The 27,970-nt window shown below is 38.6% G+C and overlaps 1 protein-coding gene across 3 annotated transcripts; it reads left to right on the top strand.

Moving 5' to 3' along the window:
* Positions 1–110: 110 nt before the first annotated feature.
* LOC139114257 (A disintegrin and metalloproteinase with thrombospondin motifs 9-like) lies at positions 111–27,966 on the top strand. Of its 3 annotated transcripts, XM_070675842.1 has the most exons (13): positions 113–440; positions 8,991–9,048; positions 9,255–9,328; positions 12,980–13,168; positions 13,853–14,041; positions 14,373–14,567; positions 16,261–16,449; positions 20,240–20,427; positions 20,827–21,022; positions 21,260–21,411; positions 26,483–26,699; positions 27,086–27,237; positions 27,860–27,966. In XM_070675842.1, exons 1-13 carry the CDS (start codon positions 342–344, stop codon positions 27,942–27,944), a joined length of 1,983 nt encoding a protein of 660 aa, XP_070531943.1. In that variant the 5' UTR covers positions 113–341; the 3' UTR covers positions 27,945–27,966. The 3 variants fall into 3 exon arrangements, with proteins under 3 accessions (XP_070531945.1, XP_070531943.1, XP_070531944.1); XM_070675844.1 differs by lacking the exon at positions 16,261–16,449 and having other exon boundaries at positions 111–440; XM_070675843.1 differs by lacking the exon at positions 20,240–20,427 and having other exon boundaries at positions 20,828–21,022.
* Positions 27,967–27,970: the final 4 nt, after the last annotated feature.

The raw sequence follows: 27,970 nt of genomic DNA, 5'->3' as shown, positions 1-27,970 counted from the left end.
TTTTCTTGTCTCCTTCATAGACTTGGAACAATCGTCCCTGGTTCTTTTGCAAAAAAAATCGTGTGGCGATAGACCTGCCATGACCCCACGCACGTTGACAACCGAGACGGAGTGACTCGCAAAGTAAGCGAAGCTTAACTTCCTTTGTAACGCTCTGGATACACAGTATTTCATTTCCATATGAATTGAGAACGTTCCTTCTTCAAACATTTCATTTCAACTGGGACGTAGTTCAGTACGTACGACGGGAGAGTATCCTTCGACATAAACCCGGGGCACGGCACCAACACAGAATCTGCACCGGCGAGTCGTTGAAATCCGCCGGCACACAAGAACTTATCATGAACGTTTTCAGGCTGACATTGCTGCTATTTTACCTGGGCGTTTTGGCACGACGCGACAATGCAGGAGTCATCACCAAGGCAGATGAAGCAGAAAAGGTATGTAGCCAGAGACTTCGTGAAAACATCTGTACGTGTACGCAAACAAACAAGCCAGTGTATGTCAGTTGCTAAACAGTGTATGAAACGCGAATTAAAAGTATGAAAGACTTTGCAAGAGTCGTCGTCCCACATTTCGACGTCGTTGTTTCGACCGTCACTGAATCGTAGTCATCATAATAAGAGGGGTTAATGCGGTCAGTGAAAGCGACACGCACATGAAAGCGCGATCTTCCCCATCGCCTCCCACCGTTTTTTCATCAGAGGTGAGGGGCCAGGACACATCACTGCAATTTTACAAGGCTGAACTCGACATTTATTGTGATTCAATCAAAGGTAGCCGGCTTCGCTCCAATTGCTCCATTGTGGTACAACACGCATTAATCTCATATAGATATATCATTGCTGCGCCTTAACAATGACTGTGACTTCGCCTATATGCAAAGTCCTGGCCCTTTAAGTTGTTTGAACACTACAACACAATTCTTGACCTTAACAATGGCACATATACAAATGATATACTTGTTTGTAACTCTGCTGTGTGCCGAAGTTGAAAATCTATCTCAGCGGTCCTCTGTTGTACAGGTGTACGCTTGGATGATCGAATTCGAGCGAGAACAGGTCGGTGGAAGCCATAAATAAAAGAAAACAATGTCCTTTGACAACAGAATAATCGTAACGTGCCGGAGTTCACAGAGATTTTAAACTGGGATGCAAAAAGGAATCTTATTTTACGTCTGTGGTTTTCCCGAAGGAAAGAACAGCTTTACATATAGGTTATACTTGGTCAGCACTTGAAATTTAATAATTGAATGTATTCAATAATGGTATTTACTCACTGCAGTCTCAACAATGCACAATACTCGGTGTACCTTTGTGATTAGTCTGTTTGGAGAAGCGTCGACACACTGTTGGTAGTACTGCGCTCACTTAGCGGCGGCACGTTTACGGTTTAGGAACCGTGCACAGTATAAGCTGCAGTGGCGTGTCCTGGGTTCAATTTGGATTCGGATACATTCAAGGTCCAATGTCGTCTCTTGCTCACATTTTTTGATAGATCGGTCAACACTGTGACATTCGCATTCTGGGCTCTCAGGCAAAGTTGTGGTGAAGAACATCGGTGGCGTAAAGAGTTGCCTAGGATTTAACAGCTTCATAATCCGAGGTGGTAGCATGGAAGCATTCTATACTTTGCGCTTTACTGTTTGAACACAAAAGGGTCGTTCGTTCTTCTTTCACTGCCCTCTAATGTGATTTGTTTCTGAACTTAAATAGGTCAGTAAACCTACAAAACAGGTATGCACACAGTCTGCATGCCACCTACGACGTTTAAACGATAATTCGGTTCAAAAAATATATCTTGGCATAATTTGAAGATAATCATGTTTCTCTCTTAGTGCAGAAAGACTTAACCGAGCATGAAAAATATCGTAACCCTACGCCCCTATGATCGAAATAACACAACCTAGTATTCGATTCTGCATCTTGCACGAATAACAAAGTGTACTAACTGTCTTATCAATATAAACTTTTCAAAATCTCCATAAAAGCATCAATCAAGATTTCCAACAATGGGCAAAACCACTTTCTTGGGAGATTCAGACAGATTTTGTATAGTCAGATGTAGAATGCAAATCGGGGCTGTGTTGAGGACGGTAAAGTTTTTACAAAATATTTCCGGTTCAAGTTCGCCGCTTGTGAGGACACATTTTGAGGCCTGTCAGTGGGGTAAATTAAGTTTTTACCATGGATCTTGGTTTAGTGAAAAACAGAATAGGAAATTCCACTGAAGAGTTAACGCAGTGGATAGCCGCCATTTTGAATTTCAAACCAATTTTCTGTGATTTATGTTTCTTATCCTGCACTTTGCATGGCGACCCCATTATTTTTATTCCCCCTTTATTTTTATTCCTGATTATGAAACGGAACAATGAGCGTTCCGTCGAGGAAATTTTGAGTAAAGTTTCAGACGTTTTGTTTCGAGTTGCATATGACCGTAAGGTAGAACGCGCCTGCGGGACAGGTATTGGACTCCCAGATATTTACAGTACTTTTCTGATTTACCGCTTGCAGGGTCTCATTTAAAAATCCTTGCAGAAAGGAAAATTTTCAACGTCTTAGTTTTTCGAAAATATTTATAATGTTATTTTCCCCAACAAAGTTAACACGGAGACGGCGGCCATTTTGAATATCAAATATCGGTAAATGTTTGGTAATGTGTTTTCGTCTTGCACCAAAACTTTGCACAGTGATCCCCGGATTTTTATTCTTGATTTGGTGAGAGAATGGTTGCAAGTTTTGTTGAAGAAGGTTTCAGGAAAAGTTTAAGTCTTTCACTTTCGAGGCGCACATTACCTTAATTGAGAAACATGTTAAGCTTATATTTTCCCGCATCTTGAAACACGTTAGAATGGTAGTCAGTCATAGATACCCTAAACACCGCTTACGGAAAGAGAAAATGAAGAAACCGGTGGCAAAATTTCTGGTCAAAAGCGGAAATACACGATACTGAGCTAACTGCTGCTCAGCAACGCAAACTACAAACACGGTCCATGCTGCAAACCGTAGCCTGCGGTACTGTTGATGCAGTAACCATATCATACACTGACATTATTTGTTTTATGGTTGAATTTAAGAGGGTATTTCACGTTTTATTGACATGAAAACGCAAAATTACTGCATAGTTGTCCAGTTAGGTACCAGCATATAATATATGTTTACCGATGCAAACGACGTGCAGTAGGGGAGTCCGTATAATATGGCGCATCACATAAGTGGTTCAGGACTCTCATGAATTTGACGTAAGAAGGGAGTGCGCTCTAAAAACGCCGACCCCCCCCCCCCCCTGTATGGTTGTAACCAGGCAAACTTCAGGAACCATCCTGAAAGACATGTACCCATCCTCACTCCCCCAAAAATGTGGCAAATGACAGTACAATCTGATTGAGAATTGTTTTTGGTTGGCTAGCTTGTGTTTTAGATTCAGTTCGAACGGTAGGTATACACGATCGGACTGGATTCACCAGGTATCGTTGGAAACATGTCCGTCCAGGCACTGGTGTTCGTCATTAGAAGTAGTCGGGGCTCAGGACATGTTCATTCGCTCTTCTCTCCTTCACATGGTTATACTTTCCGCCTTTCATGCTCATTTTAGCACAAATGGCACCCGTTACGTGCAGGGTTCAAAGTCACCGTGGAGGGAATGACCGAGCATGTGGACATCTGTCAGTATTGTGGTAAAACAAACGCCATTAGCGATGTTTCAACTGGATGTTTGCCGGCGCGATGACAAACACATAGTCAGCGAGTCAATAAGCGGTTCATAATGAACAGACAATAACGCGGTAGTACACTAGAAAATGTCAACTTCGACTTAAAAAGATATTCGTGTACATAAACACGACAAGAATGGAGGATTTTTCCTTTCAAAAGACTTGAATTTCACCTAAAGTTTCAGTTTGCATAACAAGTGATACGCAAATTATCATAACCCCTGCACTTCCTTCAACTCGTTCATCGCGAAGTATACGTGTACCAGGAAACTCGTCCACAATGGCGTGACGGCTTTGCTGAAGTCAACTTTAGGGAGCCGTCATTATTTATGGCCTGGGGGGTCGGAGGAATCTGAAGGGGGTCACTCAAAAAATCGAAAGCCACAAGGGGGGGGGTTGGTCAAAAGTGGAGAACAAGAAGGGGGGGGGCAACTCAATTTTGTCGATATGTACTGAAGCATTTAGTGAAGTTATGAATTAATACAACAATAATAACTTAGCGATATGTATGCTTGAGATATGTATGTTCATACCCGGTATATGTACACACACACACATATAATATATATATATATATATATATATATATATATATATATATATATATATATATATATATATATATATATATATATATATATATATATATATATATAATAGCGGATGAATAAAATTGCACACGTCTACTGACCTGCTTGTATATTTTCTGTTTATTCTGTTGGTAATTTTGATACAACGTTTCGTCCTAAAAGTAGGACTTCATCAGGTTGAAGATGTCTACAAGGGAGAATACAGACAAATACAGAACAGTGTAAGGATAGTGTTGATCCTAATTAAATGCTAGACGGACTTTATAGGCTGAGTAAATCAGAAAGTTACAAAGGATATAGAATATGACAATTCTTACCGTTTATGTGTGGCGCAGATGGAAAGTGGCATACAGGTGGTTTCAAGTAGAAACTAAATCTCAATACACTATGTGTTTCACGTTATTGTAATCTTCAGACGAAAATGATCAGCTATTCGACGTGCAAGCCTCATGTTAAGTGAACTGGAATATAAGTTTTGGAATACTGTCTCAGATTTCTGTTCCTTTGAGTTTTTTATAAGAAAAAAATCTGAAAAAAAAATACTCCCAAAGTGCCACCAAATAACACCATTTTAATCTCTATTTTTCAAAAGCTCCAACGGCAGAAGGGGGGACACCCCCCTCCTGACCTCCCCCCGCGGGCCGCTTGTGGTCTTCGCCCTCTAGTAAAAAAACCTACAGAGAACACTGCATGTCATCAGCCCCTGTCACAGCAATGGAACCTCTTTCCGACAAAGATCTGTACCACAGGATTTAATCAGGGTCTGTACAGGGCCTGTCGCAGCAGCAATCCATTTTACTGTATAGATATTTAACTTTCCCATTTTTTTTAGGGGGGGCCACTCAAAATTTCTGTAGCAGAGAGGGGGGTTACTTAAACACGTCATGGTTGGCAGGGGGGGGGGTTACTCAAAATTTTGGGGTTTCTAAAGCAATTCCTCCGACCCCCTAGGCCGTAAATAATGACGGCTCCCTTAAAACCCAATCTTGGCCCAAGTTTACGTTACAGCTCCCGATATGGAGTGCTTTGAAATCTGACGCCATCAACGTTTACCGTGACAAGAAGCCGATATCCATGTTTAATATTTGATTTAATATTTTTACCATGGCTGGTAAATATCATATTACAGAACGATTGCATCAGACCGTTAATTGTTTCTGATGGACACTAAAACAAATATCTCCCGATGACAATATCGATCTGCAATCGAAACGCCGCGATTCGTTTCGAAGGACATTCCCCGATAGATAAAATGTGTCAGTCTGCATTAAAAAGAAAGTTACGGTGAAGTATCTACCTCGACGGCAGAAATGTCACCTGTGTGAAATTGATATAAAAATGGCCGTAGCATTGGTTTTTCTAAATTTTGTTCAGTACATCGAGAACACCTTCGCTATTCTCTCTATAGAACACGCCGTAGTACGCGGTGGTGCTGTTCAGTTCATCCAAAACACTTTTGGTTCTTCTTTCTAGAACATGCACTTTGCTCTGCAGTGCCGTCGAAGTGAATCCTATTTACATGAAAATTTACAACAACAAACAAGCAGAAAGACAAACTAATTATGAAGAAAGTCACATTTTTAAATTATAAAGAAATATGTCCGGGTCCAAATTTAAATGTAAGGGGGATGGAACTCGGTCGTTGATCTCTGCATTTTTAAAATTCAAGATGGCCTTATGAGGAATTTGAAAGCTTACCGGTATCATAGAGATAGCTATCTCCATGCTACTTGGGCGTAGGTGGTAGTTGCTGACTAGACAAGCGTGGATTTCGCGCTCACCTCATCATCAAGGCGACATAAGTCTCCTGAAGTTCATTCCTTCAATTGTTATTATAATTATGAACTCTTAGAATTTTACGTGATCTTCCCACCGTCAACTCTGCTGAAGTTCATTCATTCAATTAAATCTGTTAATCTGTTAGATGGTATTATAATAATACCACAGACTCAGCACAAGTCCCAAATTTCAGGGAAAAATAAGACGATGCCAGTTATTACAACGAAGCAGCGTTCAAACAACTTTGCAAAAGTTTTTATCATTTCCTGACGTTCAATCAATCAATCAATCAAATGAATTTCTTGAGCGCCAAACATCAAAACACAGTAGTTTTCTATGAAAGCAAGAGTGGATGACTAACTGGCGCACTTCTAATGGGACATTGTTCCGGGGAGGGGGGGGGGGGGGCAGTACGCGAGAACTTGAAAGCACGACTGCCTAGGTTTTGTGGTCACTGCGTGGAACGTGAAGCAGAATTTTTTCATTAAATGGAACAGGTCCGATGATGTAGGCAGGAGTATTGTTGTGTTAAGAGCTTTATAGGTAATGAGGAGGCTATCACACTAGATCACGTTGTTACGAATTGTCAACAACGATCATTTGCAGAGCGCTTTTGAATCCTTCATGTTGCCTTATCACCCTTCAGAATAGCGTCCGTCTGCAAAGGTGAAAACAAACCATGGCTTTCATTTCTCGACAGCATGCTGTGTGTCGTTCATTGTCATGTCTGATGGTGTACGACCTATATGATTGTACGATGAAGGCTGACCCTGTGTAGTATTGTCAGAGGCTGCACAGTACATGAAAACATACGAACTATTCAAGCAAACATTTTCTTCACCTTTTGTGTATTTACTTTTTTCCTCCGCTTATCAGTACCATGACATTATTCACTCATGGAGAAAAATCTTTTTTTTTATCTCGAGTCCGTGATTCACCAACTCTCCAAAACAAACAAACAATGGGATCCTACAGAATGGTTTAAAAGGATAATTAATAAACCTGAAATGGATATATAGGCAGTGTCAGTGAACCAAGGAGACACAGGTGACTGATGAACCTAATGGGAACAGACAACCTCCTGTTCTTACAAAATTCAAATCTTGAAACAGTCACGTCGGCTTTGCCTCACTTCTTGACCTTTGACACGAGAACATTTAAGTCGACTCTGTAGGCTTGAACCATACTCCATTAGTCTAAAACAACAATCACTGTATTGGAAGGTCTTCCATTGACTAGCCATACTAGTTTACCTTGTTACAACTTTGAATGGTTAATACATACGCTTCTTAAAGATGCAATGCCGTACCGTTATGACGCGACGAACATTTGAACTTTGTAACCTTTAGAAGTCACAAACCCAAATAATTGCAGGACTGTTTTTCTTCGGTTCACAACGTCTTTCTTCAGCTTGGCAAACATGAATGATGATGTACATCTAATATTATGGCGAAGATAAAAGATTAAAAATACTTTGCCTTCGCTTTCACCAAAACACAACTCACGATCCCGAAGTATGTTTATGTGCGGCTCCCAGTGTATTTAATATAAGTCAAAGGTCTTGGGAAATTTATTATGGGTCACATATGTTGCACAATATATTGATATTTCCTATGTTTAGTCACGTCAAACCGAAAAATGCCAATGTAATCCTTCTTTAACTTTACCAGATTAAACGACTTACAAGGTTTAATACAGCGATGTACGATATCTGTAACTCTTAAAATACTTTCTTTGTTTCTGACCTATAAAACACATTTTTCATATTTTTTCCAACCAATTATGATGATGTTCAAATACGAAATACGAAATACACGCATCGTGTATTATATGAAGTTTTATTGCTTAGAAATCCATTTCTGAGCAAAGATGATATTCTTCTTTTCCTTTATACATTTATATAATTAATTGCGATTCTCCCTTCAATCTCTAGAAAGCTGATGTTCATTAAACAGTATTGCTCCTCTTTATTACTCAGATGATTTTCAAGCGTAGCAACAATGTGCCCTTAAAGTGTAAATGTGATAAAACCGAATAGAGTGTCAAGGTTTTCAATAGTAAATACTGATTCGGCTATTGTCTCAAAAGCTTGAGTCAAAGATATCGCAACGATTCAGTGTCCTGTATTCTCCAATAATTGATTTTACCTGTGTGCAGAACAGCAGGAAATCCAAGCAAAAAGAGTGTAAAGTTGCAAAGGCGATGAACGTGCTGCGACGGTCACGAAATATTACATAAAATCAACCGTGGAAATTTAATTTGTCCTTCACTGAATCCTCGAGGTAGCAGTAATTTAGCTCAATTGCAAGGTCCTGAAGGATCGTTCAACAGGTGTGATGCTGCCGATAGAGGCGTCTTTTTATCGGCTAAGTAATATATTAAGTCTTTTACACCCCAAAGGAGCCTGAGACAATCGTTGACAACATCTTTTAATTTTTTGTTATTACAAAATCGTTCCCTTGGAATTGTTTGATATTTGTGGTAGGCATGAATATGTTTATGTACTGTCAACATTTACAAAAGCCTTCAACACGTATTAATCGGATACCCGTACCTAGGTCATTTAAGGGATATCTATTAATTTTGCGTGGAAAATATTGACAGAGGGAATATGCAAATTTACCTTCTATTCCCGTTTGATCAACATACTGCTTCAGAAAGTTTGCACTCTGGTAATCAGACATGGTTGTCAATATATTGACACACAGATCAGGTTGGACATACGCCGTATTTATAATGTGTATGTCAATTTGAATAAGACAGCGTGTGACTGTAAACCATTACACATAATAACTCGTGTAGATTTCATGGGTAAAATCCCCGTGATCATGTTCCTGCAAGTAAGATTCACATATCTAGACGTTAAAACTGCTTGGATTAATTCCTATGTCCTTCCATTTTCTCCTTAGGTTGGTCTCGTCAGTTATGGAACAAGAGACAGATCTGACAAGACTGCAGAATCAGAAGGCGAGTCCAAACAATTTACTCTACAGAAATTGAAAAGAGTTCAGGAAATATATACAACGATTAATATTCATAATCCAGTAACTGCAAAGTCACCAACATCCGGGTATCCATTCAAAGTTCCATGAAGCCAAATATTAGTTATGTATGCATACAACTACGACTGAAATTTGAAATGAAAGCTTCTTTTTCTCTATCCTCTAAAACAGGTAGCAGTCAGAGGCGGCTGAGGAGGCAACCATTTCAGAGGTACACGTGGGTGCAAGGCAGCGATTTCACAGAGGTAAAGATTCGGTCCCGCAAAAACTTTACGACAGCGATGTGCGTGTAAGCATTTTGAACGGGGTTAGGGGTTCTACATATGAATCGAGCATGCAGGTGGATCCAAAGAAATAACCTTACTCAGCGCTGTACATTTTTTAGCTTGTGAAGCATCCTTTACGCACAAACTTTTAAACGACAGAGTCCGCGCAGTAAATGTGACGTAGCATTTGTGTGATGAAAGGCTGAAGCAACCACGGGCCACTGCCCTGTCAGTGATCTTTGACAGACTATGTAAACACTCTCAGTAGTTTAAGTGGCGACAGAAACAAGAAATACTCATCAAAAACACTTAACAATCAGGGTCAATAGACATACTAGTCTTAAAATGACCGCGATAACCATTCATGAATGGGTCGAGGGAAACTGTGTGTAGCGAGCCAACCTTTTGTGTAGGTAAAAGGTCAGAGATTTTAAAGCCATCGATAGTCTTAGGTACGGTCTTAGCTAGCGTCGCTGGATCGGAGCAGAAGTGACAAACGAAAGGATATTTCTCACATCAGAGACCACAAAAATATTTGTCACAACTTCATGCATCATTCAGACAACCAGAGTGTTTTTTTTTCCTCTGAACTATACTTCAAGAAAGTGTATAGGCATGGAGCAATAACTTAAAAACTGGAGGAAATTCATTCACTTTGCGGTGGAGGAATTGTACTCATAGTTACAAGAATTACAAAATCCATGTCGGGCGTCGTGTAAAACGGTAACAGGACGACTTGGGACAGATGAACTGTACTTGGCCATCGGTGGAGCCGCTCTAAACCACCGCAAACCGAATTGACTAGGTATATAATAGTACCAAACTTGCCCGATATAGTTCAGACAAAACCCTTCAGGGCCTAACCTTTATTGGAATACAGCAGTACTCCAAAGTTTCCAAAGGCTGCGTTTACTAACAGTTACTTTGGTATAAGTCTGCGATCTAGACTTGTATGTAAAACCCATGGTGCAAACCATCCCCTTAATAATCAGTTTTACCGTACTGAGATCAATATGTGCATCTATATCAAGATATCAATTGACAAGGGTGTGAACAAATCACAGATTTGTGAAGCTAAAATGACCAATACAGCAGACCTACATGTTTGATATGCTGCATCTGAAGAATCATGCACTATTTTCACATTGTACAAATTACTGCTCGCGATACAATACACGTCTATCGAAGAGTCGTCTAGCCAATCTCTGACAGGATAATAACTGCAAAAGACTGCAAGGCACCGTACGTGGAGAAAACGACCATGATTGATGGTCTTACTGTACCTGAGGTGAAGGAGGACATGATTCTTTAGGAACGAACCGTAGCAGTATAGCACAGTTCTAACAAACACCCCGTCCGCCGCCAATTGCAGAATTCCGTCATACGCAATCACTTTTTGTCACAATACAAGACGAGACAAAAAATGTACCTGACAATTTTGGACACGTGACCTATGAAGTGGTATGCCATCCCAAAGACCAACGTGCCAAACTGTGCGAGCCTCGCCCCGTCCTTTGTGCAATCAATTCTAATGTTTTTTCTTCGCCTAGGGCGTTGGTAAGATTTATTCCACAACTATTCAAACTATTCTAGCGTCAAAAAACATAAAAGCCGGATCGTTATCTAATAAGTTTTTTTATCTCGCGGTACTGATTTCTGTAAGCCAACGTATCGTAGTAGCTTCGAGAATGGAAGTTCTGTTAAATTTTCTCGTTTATTTGTCATGTAAGTGGGTTCCAATGACATAAAAGAGTGGAGAAGTCAAAAGATCTTTCACATCTCTTGATCCGTGACATGAAAGTAAAGACATCTACAATATGTTACGGTCATTAATTATCTATCATTTTGAATACACTATCCCGACAGCACTTGCGACCGACCGACCACAACTATCTCGCTCATTTCAATTCAGACTCCGTAGCAGAGCCGGAGTAACTAAATACTGTTGAAGTGCTGCCATTCCCTTCCTCTTCGTACACTCACAATCTGTATACCAACTTGGCATTTGTCACCTCAATTTTACAGTCTGCAAATGTAAGTTGTTCTCGTGTTAAAAATTTGCTGTCATTATGTACATATAAGATGCAGATTTGTCCATTAAAATACTACAACCATACTGTTCCCGTGCCACTGTCCCTGGGTATCGACCATACAGTAACACTATTGCATTTCAAACCTGATCTGTCTCCGTGTATGTGCAAATAAGTTTAACGACCGGAAAGAACGGATTTAGATGGGTCAGTCCGCTTTCAAAACAGCCTCCAAAGTGGCGAAGTTTATGCACGAGAAAACGTCGACCAAAGTTTTCCCGGTTACACTTTGATAGAGTGTATCTCGTAATGTGTATGAAACTTCTCTTTTCTTAGTATTGTTAGAGTTACGTGACAGTGTGTCACCGCTCTTTATGAACAAAAAGAAAATCTTTAACTTTCGTCCAAACAATTAGTAGCACAGATGTAAAATCGTTGCACGACAAGGAAAGAGAAATAAGGGATCGTTCAGTTTTTACGGCCGGGCGGCGGCAAAATCCAGGGGGGGGGGTCATCGTAATTTTGGAATCCGCGAAGGGGGGGGGGTCACCACATTTTCAAAAACATAATACCAACAATAAAGTTCACTTTATGCTTTGGCCATGACCGACCCTCTTTACCGGCGGGCCGCCTTCGGCGGCCCACTACAATAAATATACTTTATGTATTACCCATGACCCTCTTAATGGGCAGACGCCTTTGGCGGCCCACTCCAAGTAGGTTTACCTCATGCAATGGCCATTATCGACCCTCTATACCGGCGGGCCACATGCGGCGGCCCACTACAATAAATTGACTTTATGTAATACCCCATGACCATCTTAAAGGCCGGACGCCTTCAGCAGCCCTGTCCAGTAAAGTTTACTTTATGCAATGACCATGATCGACTCTCTTTACCGGCGGGCCATCTTTGGTGTCTCTCTAGAATAAAGTTGACTTTACCTAATGGCCCATGACCCTCTTAACCGGAGTGCTGCCTTTGGCGAACCACTCCAATAAAGTTTACTTGATACGATGTCCATGGACATAAGTTGTCTATGGAAATGAAGTTAAAAATTGCCTTACAGTTGTCCTAATTAAAAGACGTTTCAATTGATGTGGCTGAGAATTTTGTGCACTGGCATCTCTGCTACACGAATAAAGTGCGCCGCGTACCGGAGTTCAAATCCAAACCGTGCGGGTAAATTTGACATATGGGTTTTGGTTATTTTTCAGCGCGGGGGGGGGGGGGGTTTATCAAATTTTTTCGTCTGACAAAGGGTGGGTCATCTTTTTTTTTCACGAAAAATGCAGGGGGGTCTATATTTTTTGAACACCAGGCGACAAGATTTTGCCGCCCCCCCAAGGCCGTAAAAACTGAACGGTCCCTAAGTAGGATAGAATTGTCCTGTCCTCCAAATTAAATCCGTTGAGAGAACATGGGTAATCTCAATGAATTCGAAATGTCACCTAATTGTTCGATTATCTTTACCCAGATGACAATTAATTTATTTTCTCGTTGATATTCTTCTTTCGTGATATGCGGAACTACATGGCATGTCAACTCAGAGCTAGAGGTTTTCCATTCTTCATTGTCTTGTTTTGCTTTATTTTGTTTCAGTGTTCGGTTACTTGCGGGTTCGGATTAAGAAGTCGTGTTGTCACCTGTTACGATTACGTGACACAAACGTTCGTAAGTGACTCCATTTGCGAGCAAAGCGGCGTCGAAAAGTTAGAACCGGAGGTGGTTGAATGCGACCAAGGCCCGTGTCCCGGTGGGTACGTGTACAACGTCACTGACTGGCAAGAGGTATGTACTTATTGCATCGGAAAAGATGTTGGAATTCCTTAAACCTTACAAAGGTCATTTTGGACAATTCGTTTCAACAGTTTGTTCTTTTGCAACAAGATAGTATCACATAATTATAGAGATTATATGCATTATGAAATGCAGTCGAATTAATTTGAACGCAGTGATCGTCAAATTGTCCATGCGTATGGCTGTATTTGTTGGTAATTCTGGCGTTAATTGTACTTATCTTTGTATTTCTTAGCGATAATAAGATGCCAGAGGTATTCTTAAGAAATTCAAGCGTAGCATCCTTTGCGCATGTGTAATATAGAAATACAGGATTTAAGCGCGGCATTGCTTTCCAGAGAACTTGACCAAAACATAATTTACTTTTCAGAGAGTCATCTCATTAGAAATGTGGACACAATTACGTTCTCGCCCAACATTTTAATATCGATTCAGTTTTCATTACAAAATACACAAAATCTTACAAGTTGCCTACAGTATACCTGATAAATATCAACATTTCAAATGTTTGATCTCTTGCGTTCGGAGCATAAGTGAAACAGTTTGTAGAAAACCGACGACTGTGGCGGAAAAGTCACGAAGTGCACCGTTTATTCGACGTTTTACTGTCGACACCCGGTGACGTTCACTCTGAGCGGCCAGAGTTACTCACTTGAATGTTATGTTTTTATGCAGTGTAATGTGACATGCGCAGCTGGGGGATTTCAGGTCCGCGAAGTCTACTGCACGGAGCAGTCGTCAGGGCAACTCATGAATGGAACACACTGTGAGAATGAGCAGCTGGTTAGACCAGCCTCTCTGCGACCATGTCAGAACTTTTCGCTGTGTTTTCTCCATGAATATGAAGTCGGTAACTGGTCCCAGGTGAGTGAGCATGCGCATACTTACACCTTCTCCACGGCAAAGCGCCCTCGTGATACTATTGTGCTAAATGACCACCCGAAACTTATTAATGTCATGATTTGACTAAGACATTTTCACTTGTAAATGAATGGCATTATTCTTCCTATTTTCATCAGCATCATCGCAGAACACGATAACCACATCAAATTTCTAGGTAATAACAGAGCCCGGTAGATTTGTAACATATCTGAAAGTGTATGACAATGTGTCCCTTATGACGACATTTTTAAAACATAGTAGTGGGTATTTCTGACCAATCAAGTTTACAATATGTAACATCTATCTCTTTCAGTGTTCTGTTACTTGTGGCCGCGATGGCTACCAACGACGTAACGTATCTTGCCTGGACATAGAGACCGGAATTGAAAGACCTGACGCATACTGTGAAGAAAATGGATTACTTAAACCCGAATCACATCGCCTGTGTTCAAACATGTCTGACTGTATGTTCAATAATTATTCCTATGAAACAGATGAATGGTCACAGGTATGAATTACATTTAAAGTCCATCAATATGTAGATCCATCCACCCATGATCGATCCATCCATCCGTCCATCCACCCATCCACCCAAATACCCATCCACCCATCCATCCATCCATCCATCCATCCATCGATACATCCATCCATTAACCCACCCATCCACCCATCCATCCATCCATTCATCCATCCATCCCTTCATCCATCCATGCACCCATGCACCCATCCATCCGTCCAATGCATAGGGTTGTTGTGATTATCGTTATAGCTAATGCCTTTTCCTTTAATGCCAGATTTGAACCAGATATGAACTGAAATGCTCACGTGTTTCATACAGTTATGTGTATATTTGAGGTCAAAGGTCACCGAGGTCACGTGACATTTTGTCAAAAAAATTGTATTGCTAAGTTATCCCTATATACCAAAAATCAGACCTCTAGCTCTATTGGCTCGCTCAGAATGAGATATGCGCATAATTAATGAGGTACAATATGTGGCGTCATAAGCTGTCCCATCATACCATACATGAAGGCTGTAGCACTTGTGGTTACTGAGTTATGGACAAATATGTATATTTGAGGTCAAAGGTCACCGAGGTCACGTGACATTTTGTCAAAAAAATTGTATTGCTAAGTTATCCCTATATACCAAAAATCAGACCTCTAGCTCTATTGGCTGGTTCAGAATTAGATATGCGCATAATTAATGAGGTACAGGATGTGGTGTCATAAGGTCTCCCATCATACCAAATATGAAGGGTGTAGCACTTGGGGTTACTTAGTTATGGCCATATATGTATATTTGAGGTCAAAGGTCATTGGGGTCACATGACATTTTGTCAAAAAAATTGTATTGCTAAGTTATACCTATATACCAAAAATCAGACCTCTAGCTCTATTTGCTGGCTCAGAATTAGATATGCACATAATTAATATGGTACAGGATGTGATGTCATAAGGTCTCCATCATACCAAATATGAAGGGTGTAGCACTTGTGGTTACTGAGTTATGGACATATACTCATATTTAAGGTCAAAGGTCATCGAGATCACATGACATTTTGTCAAAAAATTTGTATTCCTAAGTTATCCCTATATACTGATTTTCACTTTGTTTAGTGTGATTAGATATTATTTTAGCTGAAAAAAGGGTCCAGGGAAAGTAAGGAAAATCCAGTATCCACAGTGTAACAATTGGCTGAAAATATAAAATTTCTTTCAGTCTCTAGAATCCGAAACCGAATCCGAAACCGAATCCGAAACGAGTCTAAATTCAGCATGGTCTAGCCAGAGTGTAACGTGGGGATAGCGCCCTCAAACCACAGATACCGGCTTCCCATAGACTACCATGTATCAGAAAAATTAAAACTGTGATAACTTCATTAATATGCAAGCCACGCCCACCAAAACCTTTTCAGTTCTAGCCATTTGAATTCTGAAGATGTCTACCAAATTTGACTGAAATACGTTCAGCCGTTTTTGAGAAAATGGACCAACAGACAGACAGACACACAGACACACAGACAGACAGACAGACAGACGGACAGACAGACAGACATCGCTACGACATATGCTCACGTGTGTGAACACGTGAGCAAAAAATTGTCGACACTTGTCTAGAAGTTATTCAAAATTCTATGTTCGACAAAAATGTGAAATTATACTATTTCCTTACCGACTCACAGATCGTATTTCTTACAGTGTAATGTTACATGCGGTAGAGAGGGATTTCAAGTCCGTGATGTGTACTGCAAGGAATTGTTGACAGGGCAAATCGTAAATGAAACAGAATGTGAGAATGCACTTCTTGTTAAACCAGAAACTCAGCGACTATGTCAAAACTTTTCCCTGTGTAACCTTCACAAATACGAAGTAGGTAACTGGTCCCAGGTGAGTGAATGACGAGTTTCTCGCATGGTCACTTTTGCCTTCATCACCAAGGCAATACTGACTTTTAGTTGTTTGTTCTCATTTGAAAGTTGTTAATCAGTCTGTTCAGAGAAAAAACCGAGAAAAACCTGCCCTTTTAAAGATTAAACACAGTTTAATAGTATTCAAATCTCTGACTCATCACACAACAGTTACATACCTTCGAAGTAATGGGACCGAATACAACCTTCGGTACCAGCATTTCTCAACACCAGCACTATAGGAAAACATTGCGAGACTGGAGCGAGAAAGTGACGCTTTCTCATAATCGGTGAGAATGTCTTGTTGTATGTTCTCACCGCCCTCAGGGAGAATGTTTTACTTGTCAATGGTGAGCAGTGAGAAATGCACTCCTTGGGTGGAATCAAGTATGATGACCGATTCTCTAGCCAATTCTCCCGATGAACGGTGAGCCTGGTTGATTCTCACCAGTAAATGATGAATATGATACATTCTCACAGAGACCAGATATGAACTGAAAATGCTCACGTGTTTCATACAGTTATGTGTAAATTTGAACCTTTGCCACATGTTTGCAACTTCATTGAAAGTATTATGATCAACATAATGAACAATAATCACCACTGATTAATTCTCAAAGGTCATGAAGTATACAAATATGTAATTAGCTGAAATAAAAATATTAAAGTTCTTTGACTGCTGTCATTTATATAGCAAGTGTAATTACCGTTGGCCAAGTCCTTCAAGCCATATATGCCGAGCTGTGAAAGCTCATTAGATATGCAAATTGTAAATTAGCTGACATGAAAATGTGAAATGACTTTCGATATTGTTTTAACCAGGTATAATCATCAATGTTGTCATGTTTTGCCAACTTTGATCAAGTAAATCCCAGTATATATCCCTAATAAGCAAAGTTCATTAAATATGTAAATTAGGAATTGACTTAAGTAAAAATGCTTAATGATTGTCAATAATGTTGTATCATGGTATCTGCAATATATGTAGCAAGTTTTGTCAACTTTGGTCAAGTCAATTCAGATATATCTCTCTAATTAGGAAAGTTCATTAAACATGCAAATTAGGAATTTGCTGAAGAGAAAATGATTAATGACTTTCAATAATATTGTATTACAGTGTCTGAAATGTACATAGCAAGTTACATCAATTTTGATCAAGTCAATTCAGATGAATATCCCTAAGTATGAAAATTCATTTAATATGCAAATTAGGAATTCGCTGAAGTAAAAATAGCGTCAATGACACTGTAGCTCCCATCCTGGACTATTTAGTGTTTGTTCTCTGGTCAGATATTTGAACATGTGTGAAAGGGATAAAGTGCATGAAGTGAAAATACTTAAATGAAATGTACTGGAGACAGTGAAATATGTTTATGTAATTATTCAGAATATAAAATGGAAAAAAAATACAGAATTAGATATATCGAATACTGTGATACAACCATTAACTCAACAAGTCATTACAATGACATAGTCCCCACTTGTAATAGGAGTACTAGTCTTGATGGGGCAGGAAAATGTGGTCATTAAGAAGTATCATTGGAGTGTATATGTTGAGATCTATGGGCACATAGGTCTATGTCGTTGTTCCCAATTTGAAACACATAAGGCATGTCTAAGTTACGGTTCTAAATCGGGAAAAAAGATCAGACCTCTAGCAGTATTGGCCAGCCAAGAAATACATATGCGCATTATAAATGAGGTACAAGATGTGACATCTTAAGGTCTAATATCCTATCAAAATTGGAGGGTATAGAACTTGTGGTTACTGAAATATGCATATATATGTATAATCAAGGTCAAAGGTCATCAAGGTCACATGACATTTTCAAAAAAAAAATTATATTCCTAATTAATCCCTATATGCCAAAAAATCAGATCTCTAGCTCTATTCGCTTGCCCAGAATTAGATGTGTACATAATTAATGAGGTAAGCGTGTGTTGTCATAAGGTCTCCCATCCTACAAAATACAAAGGACATAGCACTTGTGGTTACTTATTTATTGACATAAACATATATTTTAGGTAAAAGGTCATCGAGGTCACATGACATTTGGTCAAAAAATTTCTCTCCTATAGTTATCCCTATATACCAAAAATCAGACATCCAGCTCTATTGGCTCGCTCAGAATGAGATATGCGCATAATTAATGAGGTAAATATGTGGCGTCATAAGGTGTTTCATCATACCATACATGAAGGCTGTAGCACTTGTGGTTACTGAGTTATGGACAAATATGTATATTTGAGGTCAAAGGCCACTGAGGTCACGTGACATTTTGTCAAAAAATTGTATTGCTAAGTTATCCCTATATACCAAAAAGCAGACTCTAGCTCTATTGGCGCGCTCAAAATTAGATATGCGCATAATTAATGAGGTGCAATATGTGGCGTCATAAGCTGTCCCATCATACCATACATGAAGGCTGTAGCACTTGTGGTTACTGAGTTATGGACAAATATGTATATTTGAGGTCAAAGGTCACCGAGGTCACGTGACATTTTGTCAAAAAAATTGTATTGCTAAGTTATCCCTATATACCAAAAATCAGACCTCTAGCTCTATTGGCTGGCTCAGAATTAGATATGCGCATAATTAATGAGGTACAGGATGTGGTGTCATAAGGTCTCCCATCATACCAAATATGAAGGGTGTAGCAGTTGGGGTTACTTAGTTATGGCCATATATGTATATTTGAGGTCAAAGGTCATTGGGGTCACATGACATTTTGTCAAAAAAATTGTATTGCTAAGTTATACCTATATACCAAAAATCAGACCTCTAGCTCTATTTGCTGGCTCAGAATTAGATATGCACATAATTAATAAGGTACAGGATGTGATGTCATAAGGTCTCCCATCATACCAAATATGAAGGGTGTAGCACTTGTGGTTACTGAGTTATGGACATATACTCATATTTAAGGTCAAAGGTCATCGAGATCACATGACATTTTGTCAAAAAAATTTGTATTGCTAAGTTATCCCTATATACTTATTTTCACTTTGTTTAGTGTGATTAGATATTATTTTAGCTGAAAAAAGGGTCCAGGGAAAGTAAGGAAAATCCAGTATTCCACAGTGTAACAATTGGCTGAAAATATAAAATTTCTTTCAGTCTCTAGAATCCGAAACCGAATCCGAAACCGAATCCAAAACCGAGTCTAATTTCAGCATCGTCTAGCCAGAGTGTAACGTGGGGATAGCGCCCTCAAACCACAGATACCGGCTTCCCATAGACTACCATGTATCAGAAAAATTAAAACTGTGATAACTTCATTAATATGCAAGCCACGCCCACCAAAACCTTTTCAGTTCTAGCCATTTGAATTCTGAAGATGTCTACCAAATTTGACTGAAATACGTTCAGCCGTTTTTGAGAAAATGGACCAACAGACAGACAGACAGACAGACACACAGACAGACAGACAGACAGACAGACAGACAGACATCGCTACGACATATGCTCACGTGTGTGAACACGTGAGCAAAAAATTACCATTCAGACTAGGCTTGGTGAGAATTTCCAGTCTCACCGGTGAGAATCTGTTACCATTCGTGATTCTTACTGCTCAACGGTGAGAATTCAAAGTGTCTCACCGACAGCAGTGAGAATATTAAGAGATTCACACCAATTGCGAGAAAGCGTCAATATCTCGCCCCCGTCTCGGTTTAGGAGTTATTCAAAATTTTAGGTTCAAAAATTACATAATGGTTTGTATGAAACAACTTTATTTCGTTATAGACTTATGGATCATATTTACTTTCAGTGTAATGCTACATGCGGTAGTGAAGGATTTCAAGTCCTTGATGTCTACTGCATGGAATTATTAACAGGGCAAGTCGTAAATGAAACGGAGTGCGAGAATGCACTTCTTGTTAAACCAGAAACTCAGCGACTGTGTCAAAACTTTTCACTTTGTTATCTTCACACATACGAAGTAGGTGACTGGTCCCAAATGAGTGAATGACTGTATCTCGCATAGTGGCACTTTTGCCTTCGTCACTACAGTACGACGAGCTGTTGGAAGAGAGTACGACCGTGCTCAATTATTTGGTTCTTGCCTTATATATAAGTTCTTGCTGACGTTGATGTTATCATGAGATATTATTCGTCCTTTGTTCCTCTTTGTGTCCAGTAAAATAGGTCTGTTAAGATATGAAGCCGATAAAAATCAACCCCTTTGAAAGTTAAACACAGCTAATATCAAATTCTCCTATTCACCACAATGGACTACTTGTCAAGTTTAATTGCCTTCAAGGTAATTGGATCAAGGTGTAACACTTTTGGAAATTGACGCCACCATAGACGCGCCCATGGCAGGATGATCTCACAGATATTATCATGTCGGTTTCAGTGTTCTGTGACGTGTGGCACCAATGGATATGAAGATCGCAACGTCTCTTGTGTTGAGGTGAACACTGGAATTGCCAAATCAGATACACATTGTGAGGAAGAAGGGTTACTCAAACCCGAATCACATCGCCCCTGTCAAAACATGTCTGACTGTGTATTTAACATGTATTACTATGAAACTTCTGAATGGTCACAGGTACGAATTTTATTGAGCGGCTTGATTTGTATGTATGTATGTATGTATGTATGTATGTATGTATGTATGTATGTATGTATGTATGTATGTATGTATGTATGTATGTATGTATGTATGTATGTATTTTGTCAAATAAGTTTTGTTTTGTATTTTCTATTGTGCGCATTAATTCAGCGTTTAAATCAATCACATAGTTGAAATAATTTCGCGCTACAATTAGCATCCTTTCTCTCCAAGTGTTCTGTGACGTGTGGACAAGGTAATATGACAAGGACGGTGAAATGCGTCAACGAACTCACTGGTGTGCGCATCGGGGACAGCTTTTGTGCTGCGGAAGTCAAACCGAATACTTCACAACCTTGCCAACAGCAGGAGTGCGTGCCTGATCCGTGAGTATCTTCAATGTGAATCTCTGGCCAAACTGACACAGTATGTGTCTGAGCGACGTCACTGATAGATTGACCTTGCCACTTGAGGATGTTGAATTCATAGCAATGAGAGATGTACGATTATTTTACTGAAGCTGTCGACATTCAGGCATTACTTGTATCCGATGATTTTCTCGGCAATGACAGTGTTTTTTAAAAGAAATATCACATCGATTATGTCAGTGCTTTCTGGATTAATTGCTGCCACTTTCTTCTCTCTGCTTGTGATTTTTTGGCGTAAACATTAAAGTTTCTGAGTCATTCAAGCTTCAACATCTCGCTTTATACAGCAGCGAAAGCGAAATAGATCTTATATTTATCCTTTAAATGCATCAAACATCCGAGGACTCTATTAAACTGTTATTCTGGGATCTAACGTGAAAAAAATGCGTGTTTTTATGATTGACACCTTTGGAGAATAGTGTATTTTGGTCGGGATTATCAATTTCTCATTTGCATGTCTGCCATGATCCTTACAAATGCCACATTTGGCGAATTCAGAAGTTACCCATAAAACTTCTACTTAAAATGTAACATGTATAAGGTCGATAGTATAATCTGGATCATCTGAAATGCTCTTGTTCCGTCTCAAGGTTTTAAGAAAGATTGTAAGTTTCGGCAGAGACGATAACGTGCTCAACCCCTTTTAGGCGAGCGGCAGACTCACCTATTTTTCACACTTAATGTACCCACCTTACATACGGCCACATCATACGTCATTTGAAAGCTTATTATCTCTACTTCAAGAAAATTGACGATGTGGAGCTGCCAAGTAGGGCCATAGCCCCCTAATTTGCATAATTCACACGGGTATCCAATTTGCATAAATACGATATAAAATTAGAAATTTCATTGTTAACTACTCTAAACATACTTTTAAACTATCGAGTGATATATCAAATGAAAGGTATTTGCATGTAGAATACAATATGAATATCCAAAGAGATATTTAAATTGATTTCACTGAAATATTTCCATATTTATTGTGAAAAAATTATTTTCCTCTTTTGAATAACAATATTTTAAAAATTTTAACACATGCAGCCACATCATGGAGCCACATCATACGTCATTTGAAAGCTTATTATCTCTACTTTATGAAAATGGACAATGTTGAGCTGTCAAGAAGGGCCATATACCCTAATTTGCATAATTTACACGGGTACCCAATTTGCATAAATGTGATGTAAAATCAGAAATTTACTGTTAACTACTCTAAACATACTTTTAAACTATCGAGTGATATATCAAATGAAAGGTATTTGCATGTAGAATACAACTTTGATATCCAAAGAGATATTTAAATTGATTTCACTGAAATATTTCCATATTTATATTGAAAAAATATTTTCCTCTTTTGAATAACAATATTTAAAAATTTTAATACATACAGCCACATCATACAGCCACATCATACGTCATTTGAAAGCTTATTATCTGTACTTCAAGAAAATTGACAATGTTGAGCTGTCAAGTACGGCCATAGACCCTAATTTGCATAATTCACATGGGTACGCAAATTACAGAAATGAGATATAAAATTAGGAATTTATAAACTACTCTAAGCATACTTTAAACTATCGAGTGATATATCAAATGAAAGGTATTTGCATGTAGAATACAAAATAGATACCAAAAGAGATATTGAAATGATTTTATTGAAATATTTTCATAATTATATCGAAAAATATATTTTCCCCTTTTGAATAACGATATTTTAATAATTTTAACACATACAACTACATCATACGTCATACATCATACGTCACTTGAAAGCCTATTACCTCTGCTTCACGAAAATTGACGATATGCAGCTGCCAAATAGAGCCGTAATTCTTTAATTTGCATAATGCACACGGGTACCTAATTTACATGAGTCCGATATAAAATTATAAAAATCCATTGTTATGTACTCTTCACTTGCTTTTAAACTATCGAGAGATATATCAAATGAAAGGTATTGGCATGTAGAATACAAATATGAATTCCAAACACGTATCTAAAATATTCGTATTTAACATTTTTATTTAAATCGCGAATATCTTGACTTATTTTTAATATTCATAAAATTGTGCAGTAAATACAAATAATGCCCACATTATGCAAAATAAGAATAAAATATATACAAAATAAGAATAATTCAGCAACACACAGAACAAATATCGCTCTGACTGAGATTCAGAGACAGTGTATGATTTTCATCGGAGCCCAACACGAGCTTAATGAATTCATATCAAACATAAAAAATGCATCCTACTCTAGAATTTTCGAAAGCTCTTCTCAAAAAATCACATCTTTAGACCTCATTGTCTGTGAAGGTCATCGATGCAACAAATTAACATTCTCGACTTAAGAACACACACACGAAACCAACAGATGCCAGATACCAGTTCATGCAATCAAACGGCAACATTCAATGATTTGTTAAAAGCGAAATATTACGATAAATTAGAACAATTATGCCAAAACAATACGATACAAAACACAAGATTTTTTCGAGATAATGTAATGAAGTAATGAAGTAAAAATAAAAAGTAAAAGTAATTCTAGATCTTGTTTGATTATTACTAACTTTAGAACAATCGGATGACATTTAATTGTTATTCGATTTCATTGAATTGCCTTCGAAACCTTGGAATCGCAAAAAGTAAAAGGGAACCAAAACATTTTCAGGTCCCCTATAGGCAGATCAAAACTTTCAAGTGCTCCTCTACTATCCCTCAAAATTACGATTCCACCCCGAATTTCTCCGCCCCTCACCACCATTATTTGTGAACGTAGCCTAATAACATACATATGAAACTGAAATATAAGCGTTACACCTATGCCAAACAAAACCTACAACAGCTCAATCTCCGATTCACATGAGCATCCACAAACACAACCAGACCGAAACGGTAGACATTCTAGCTTCCTTACTTGAACAAACTTAACTTCAGTGAAATCACGTTTCACCAACCGAAAATGAATTTTAAGCGACTGATGAAGACAACTCTATTCTCGAAAGGTAGCATCAAAGGATCGCAGTGTCACAGTAGTCTTTCCACTCCAGTGCGGGTTCAGGGCAGGATACGTAGATTAGGGGTACGTCTCGCCATGGCAAATCAACACTTTACACAAAACAGCCAAACATAACATACACAAAATTCAAACAGCTATAAGATATGAACGATGTGTGGAGTTTGCTTTCTCTTATTACATGTCACCAGTTGTGTCTGCTGTCAAATTAATCTTCCATGCACAAGGCAGCTATAACTGTGGCAACCCTTTTACTCATGACAAAACTGTTTAAGAAGAGGATGATGAATTTGTAGAATGACTAGATGTACTGGAAATGCATGACACTGTATCGCCATGAATGACTTGGATCATGAATAATGCCATAACTTTGACTACAGCTTACTCTCACACATTGTTTCGGCTACATAATTACTTTTCAACAACTACAATAGTGTCGTTCATGGGGATCTTTCTTTATGTTTGGACTTAATAGTAATTGGTGATATTTTCCCAACACATCTTTACGACAAAATGTCGGCGTTCAAATCATTAACCATATATGTTAAAAATCAATATATATATATATATATATATATATATTATTAGTGCTATTGCCTTGGTTACAACATTACAAGAAAATGTTGGTATACTTGAGTAACATTAAAAGGTTTTCATATGCTGTGAATGGGTATATTATACTCCATACAAAGGGCATGTTTCGAGAAACACTCTCTGACCTATAAAAACTAGACATCGGTATCGGATAATAATGCAGACAAGAAGAGCTATTCATATGTTTTGAAACATACATTAAACAAACAAAATATTCATTTCCAGACCTCATTTTAGCTGTTTGTTCTCCGTGTTCTATGCACTTTTTGCACATCATAATGCATGTGGTTGCATTGATACTGCTGTTAAAATTTTTAAAATACCGTTATTCAAAAGGGGAAAATAACTTTTTTCACTACAAATATGAAAATATTTCAGTGAAACCACTTTGTATATCTCTTTGGATGTCAATTTTGTTTTTTACATGCAAATACTTTTCATTTGATATATCACTCGATAGTTTAGAAGTATATTTAAAATAGTTAATGAATTTTCTAATTCTTTATTGCATTTATGCAAATTGCTTACCTATGTAAATTATGCAAATTAAGGGATACGGCCTTACTTGATAGTTCAACATCGTCAATTTTCTTGAAGTAGAGATAATAAGCTTTAAAATGACGTATGATGTGGCTGTATGATGTGGCTGTATGTGATGAAATATTTATAATATTGTTATTCAAAAGGGGAAATAATTTTTCAATATAAATATGAAAATATTTCAGTGAAACCAATTGAAATATCTCTCTCAATATCCATTTCGTATTCTACATGCAAATACCTTTCATTTGATATATCACTCGATAGTTTAAAAGTATGTTCAGAGTAGTGAACAATGAATTTTTAATTTCATATTGCATTTATGCAAATTGGATACCCTTGTAAATTATGCAAATTAGGGACTATGGCCCTACTTGACAGTTCAACATTGTCAATTTTCTTGTAGTAGAGATAATAAGCTTTCAAATGATGTATGATGTGGCTGTATGTTGTAGCTGTATGTGTTAAAATTTTTAAAATATTGTTATTCAAGAGAGGAAAATATTATTTTCAATATAAATATGAAAATATTTCAGTGACATCAATTTAAATATGTCTTTGGATATCAAGGTTGTATTCTACATGCAAATACCTTTCATTTGATATATCACTCGATAGTTTATAAGTATGTTTAGAGTAGTTGATAATGAATTTCCTAATTTTATATCGCACTTATGCAAATTGGACACCCGTGTGAATAATGCAAATTAGAGGGGTATGGCCCTAATTGTCAGCTCCATATCGTCAATATTCTTAAAGTTGAGATAATAAGCTTTCAATATGACGTATGATGTGGCCGTATGTAAGGTGGGTACATTAAACTCCTAAAATAAGGCCCTTTTTGTGGATTCGCCGCTCGCCTATTTGACTTTAACAACAGGATCTATTACGACTACGTGACCGGGTCGTGGCGCCCTTGCGACTGCATCACGGGCATCCAGTGGAGACCGTTTCACTGCGTACAGCTTGGATCGGAAAATCTAGAAATCATGAACAGCTCTCACTGCGAGTCTCAGAGCATTCCCCATCCCACCACTGTACGGGAATGCCCCGCCGATGAGTGTCCTGGGATATGGCGTGTAACGGAGTGGTCTGATGTAAGTATCTCTATCATAGAGCCCTCACAAACTAAATGATGCGGTTGGTTGTCTCCTGAAAGCAAGAATGGGAGAATCTTATGTGACAAACATTTCTATGACAAACAATTGACTATATGAGAGTCTAAGACCTTGGAGAGCGTTGCGTTGAATATTGGCACAGCTTAGTTGTTCACGACCACGTTTCCATTTCGTGCCTGAACTGTTTTTGATCGTCATGGATTATCAACTACTTGAAGAGAATCTTCGAATCTAAAGTAATATGCCAGACTCTCAAATTTTTACAATTATTTTTTGCTTCATAACAAGAAAATGAGCAAAATATGTTCTATATGAAAGCAAACTTGGCTAGACTTGTTTTCCTCTCTCTTGTTGTCCATATGAAGTGTTCCGTTACCTGTGGAAATGGAACCAGGCAGCGTCACAGCTACTGCGTGCTTCAAACCAACGAGAGAATCCTCCTGGATGCGCGGAACTGCAACAGCACCGCGGCACCTTTGCTGGCAGAGTCATGTATCATTGAACAGTGCGCCACCAGGTGAGAAGCCCGCACTTTGCATATGAAGCAGATGTGTTAGAGTTGTCTTCTGCAATGTTAGGAAAACCCCTCCATGCTACTGTGATATCGAATCCTCTCATCGAAAATACTAACATTCTTCTTATTTCCTCACCCTCGAGTTTCCTTGTCAGTTTTTATGTGCATAGTTATTGAATAAAGTTGGAAAGGCAATATCAGTCATAGCTAAATGGCGCTCTATGTAATGTTGAATTCTTCTCCTAATAATTGTGTCATTTGCCAACTCTGCTGTTGGGCCATTTAAAGGGATACAGTTGTCTAAACTGCGCTCAAAGGTCGAACGGGTCCCATACGACCAATGTAAACACTGTATTCAAGGTACGATGGTGATTGATGAAAGTTAAAACATGTGGACAGGACAAAAACAGTAAAATTTGGTGCTTCGATCAGGAGAAAGTGGAGGGGATGGGATGGTAGGGGGGCGCAAAGGGTACCGTTAAAGTACATCGATTGAGTATTACCCAGGAGGGAACGTTCAGTCTTGTCCATGTCCATTAACGACGAACAAACGAGAACGGCCAAACATATGATATACTGATTTTTTTGAGTAACCAATATATTGTTGTGTGTGTTTATTGTTTTAATATCACTGGTTACCTGACCAATGGGGGCAGTGTAACAGTACATGTGGACTGACTTTTCGAAGCATGTCGAGTTGCGTGCTATAGTGTGTTTGAGGGCGTTGTTGAACAAG

The sequence above is a fragment of the Ptychodera flava genome, chromosome 16 (genome assembly GCF_041260155.1).
Source record: "Ptychodera flava strain L36383 chromosome 16, AS_Pfla_20210202, whole genome shotgun sequence".
NCBI lineage: Eukaryota > Metazoa > Hemichordata > Enteropneusta > Ptychoderidae > Ptychodera > Ptychodera flava.
Note: the sequence above shows the minus strand (reverse complement) of the source record. Positions and strands in the feature narration are given on the sequence as shown.

What these genes read in the sequence shown, in the direction of transcription:
- LOC139114257 (XM_070675842.1), top strand. Translation starts at nt 342, where the DNA reads ATGAACGTTTTCAGGCTGACATTGCTGCTATTTTACCTGGGCGTTTTG. An exon ending in ACGTCACTGACTGGCAAGAG is followed by an intron (nt 13,169 to 13,852) that starts GTATGTACTTAT and finishes GTTTTTATGCAG; the next exon opens with TGTAATGTGACATGCGCAGC. An exon ending in AAGTAGGTAACTGGTCCCAG is followed by an intron (nt 16,450 to 20,239) that starts GTGAGTGAATGA and finishes ATTTACTTTCAG; the next exon opens with TGTAATGCTACATGCGGTAG.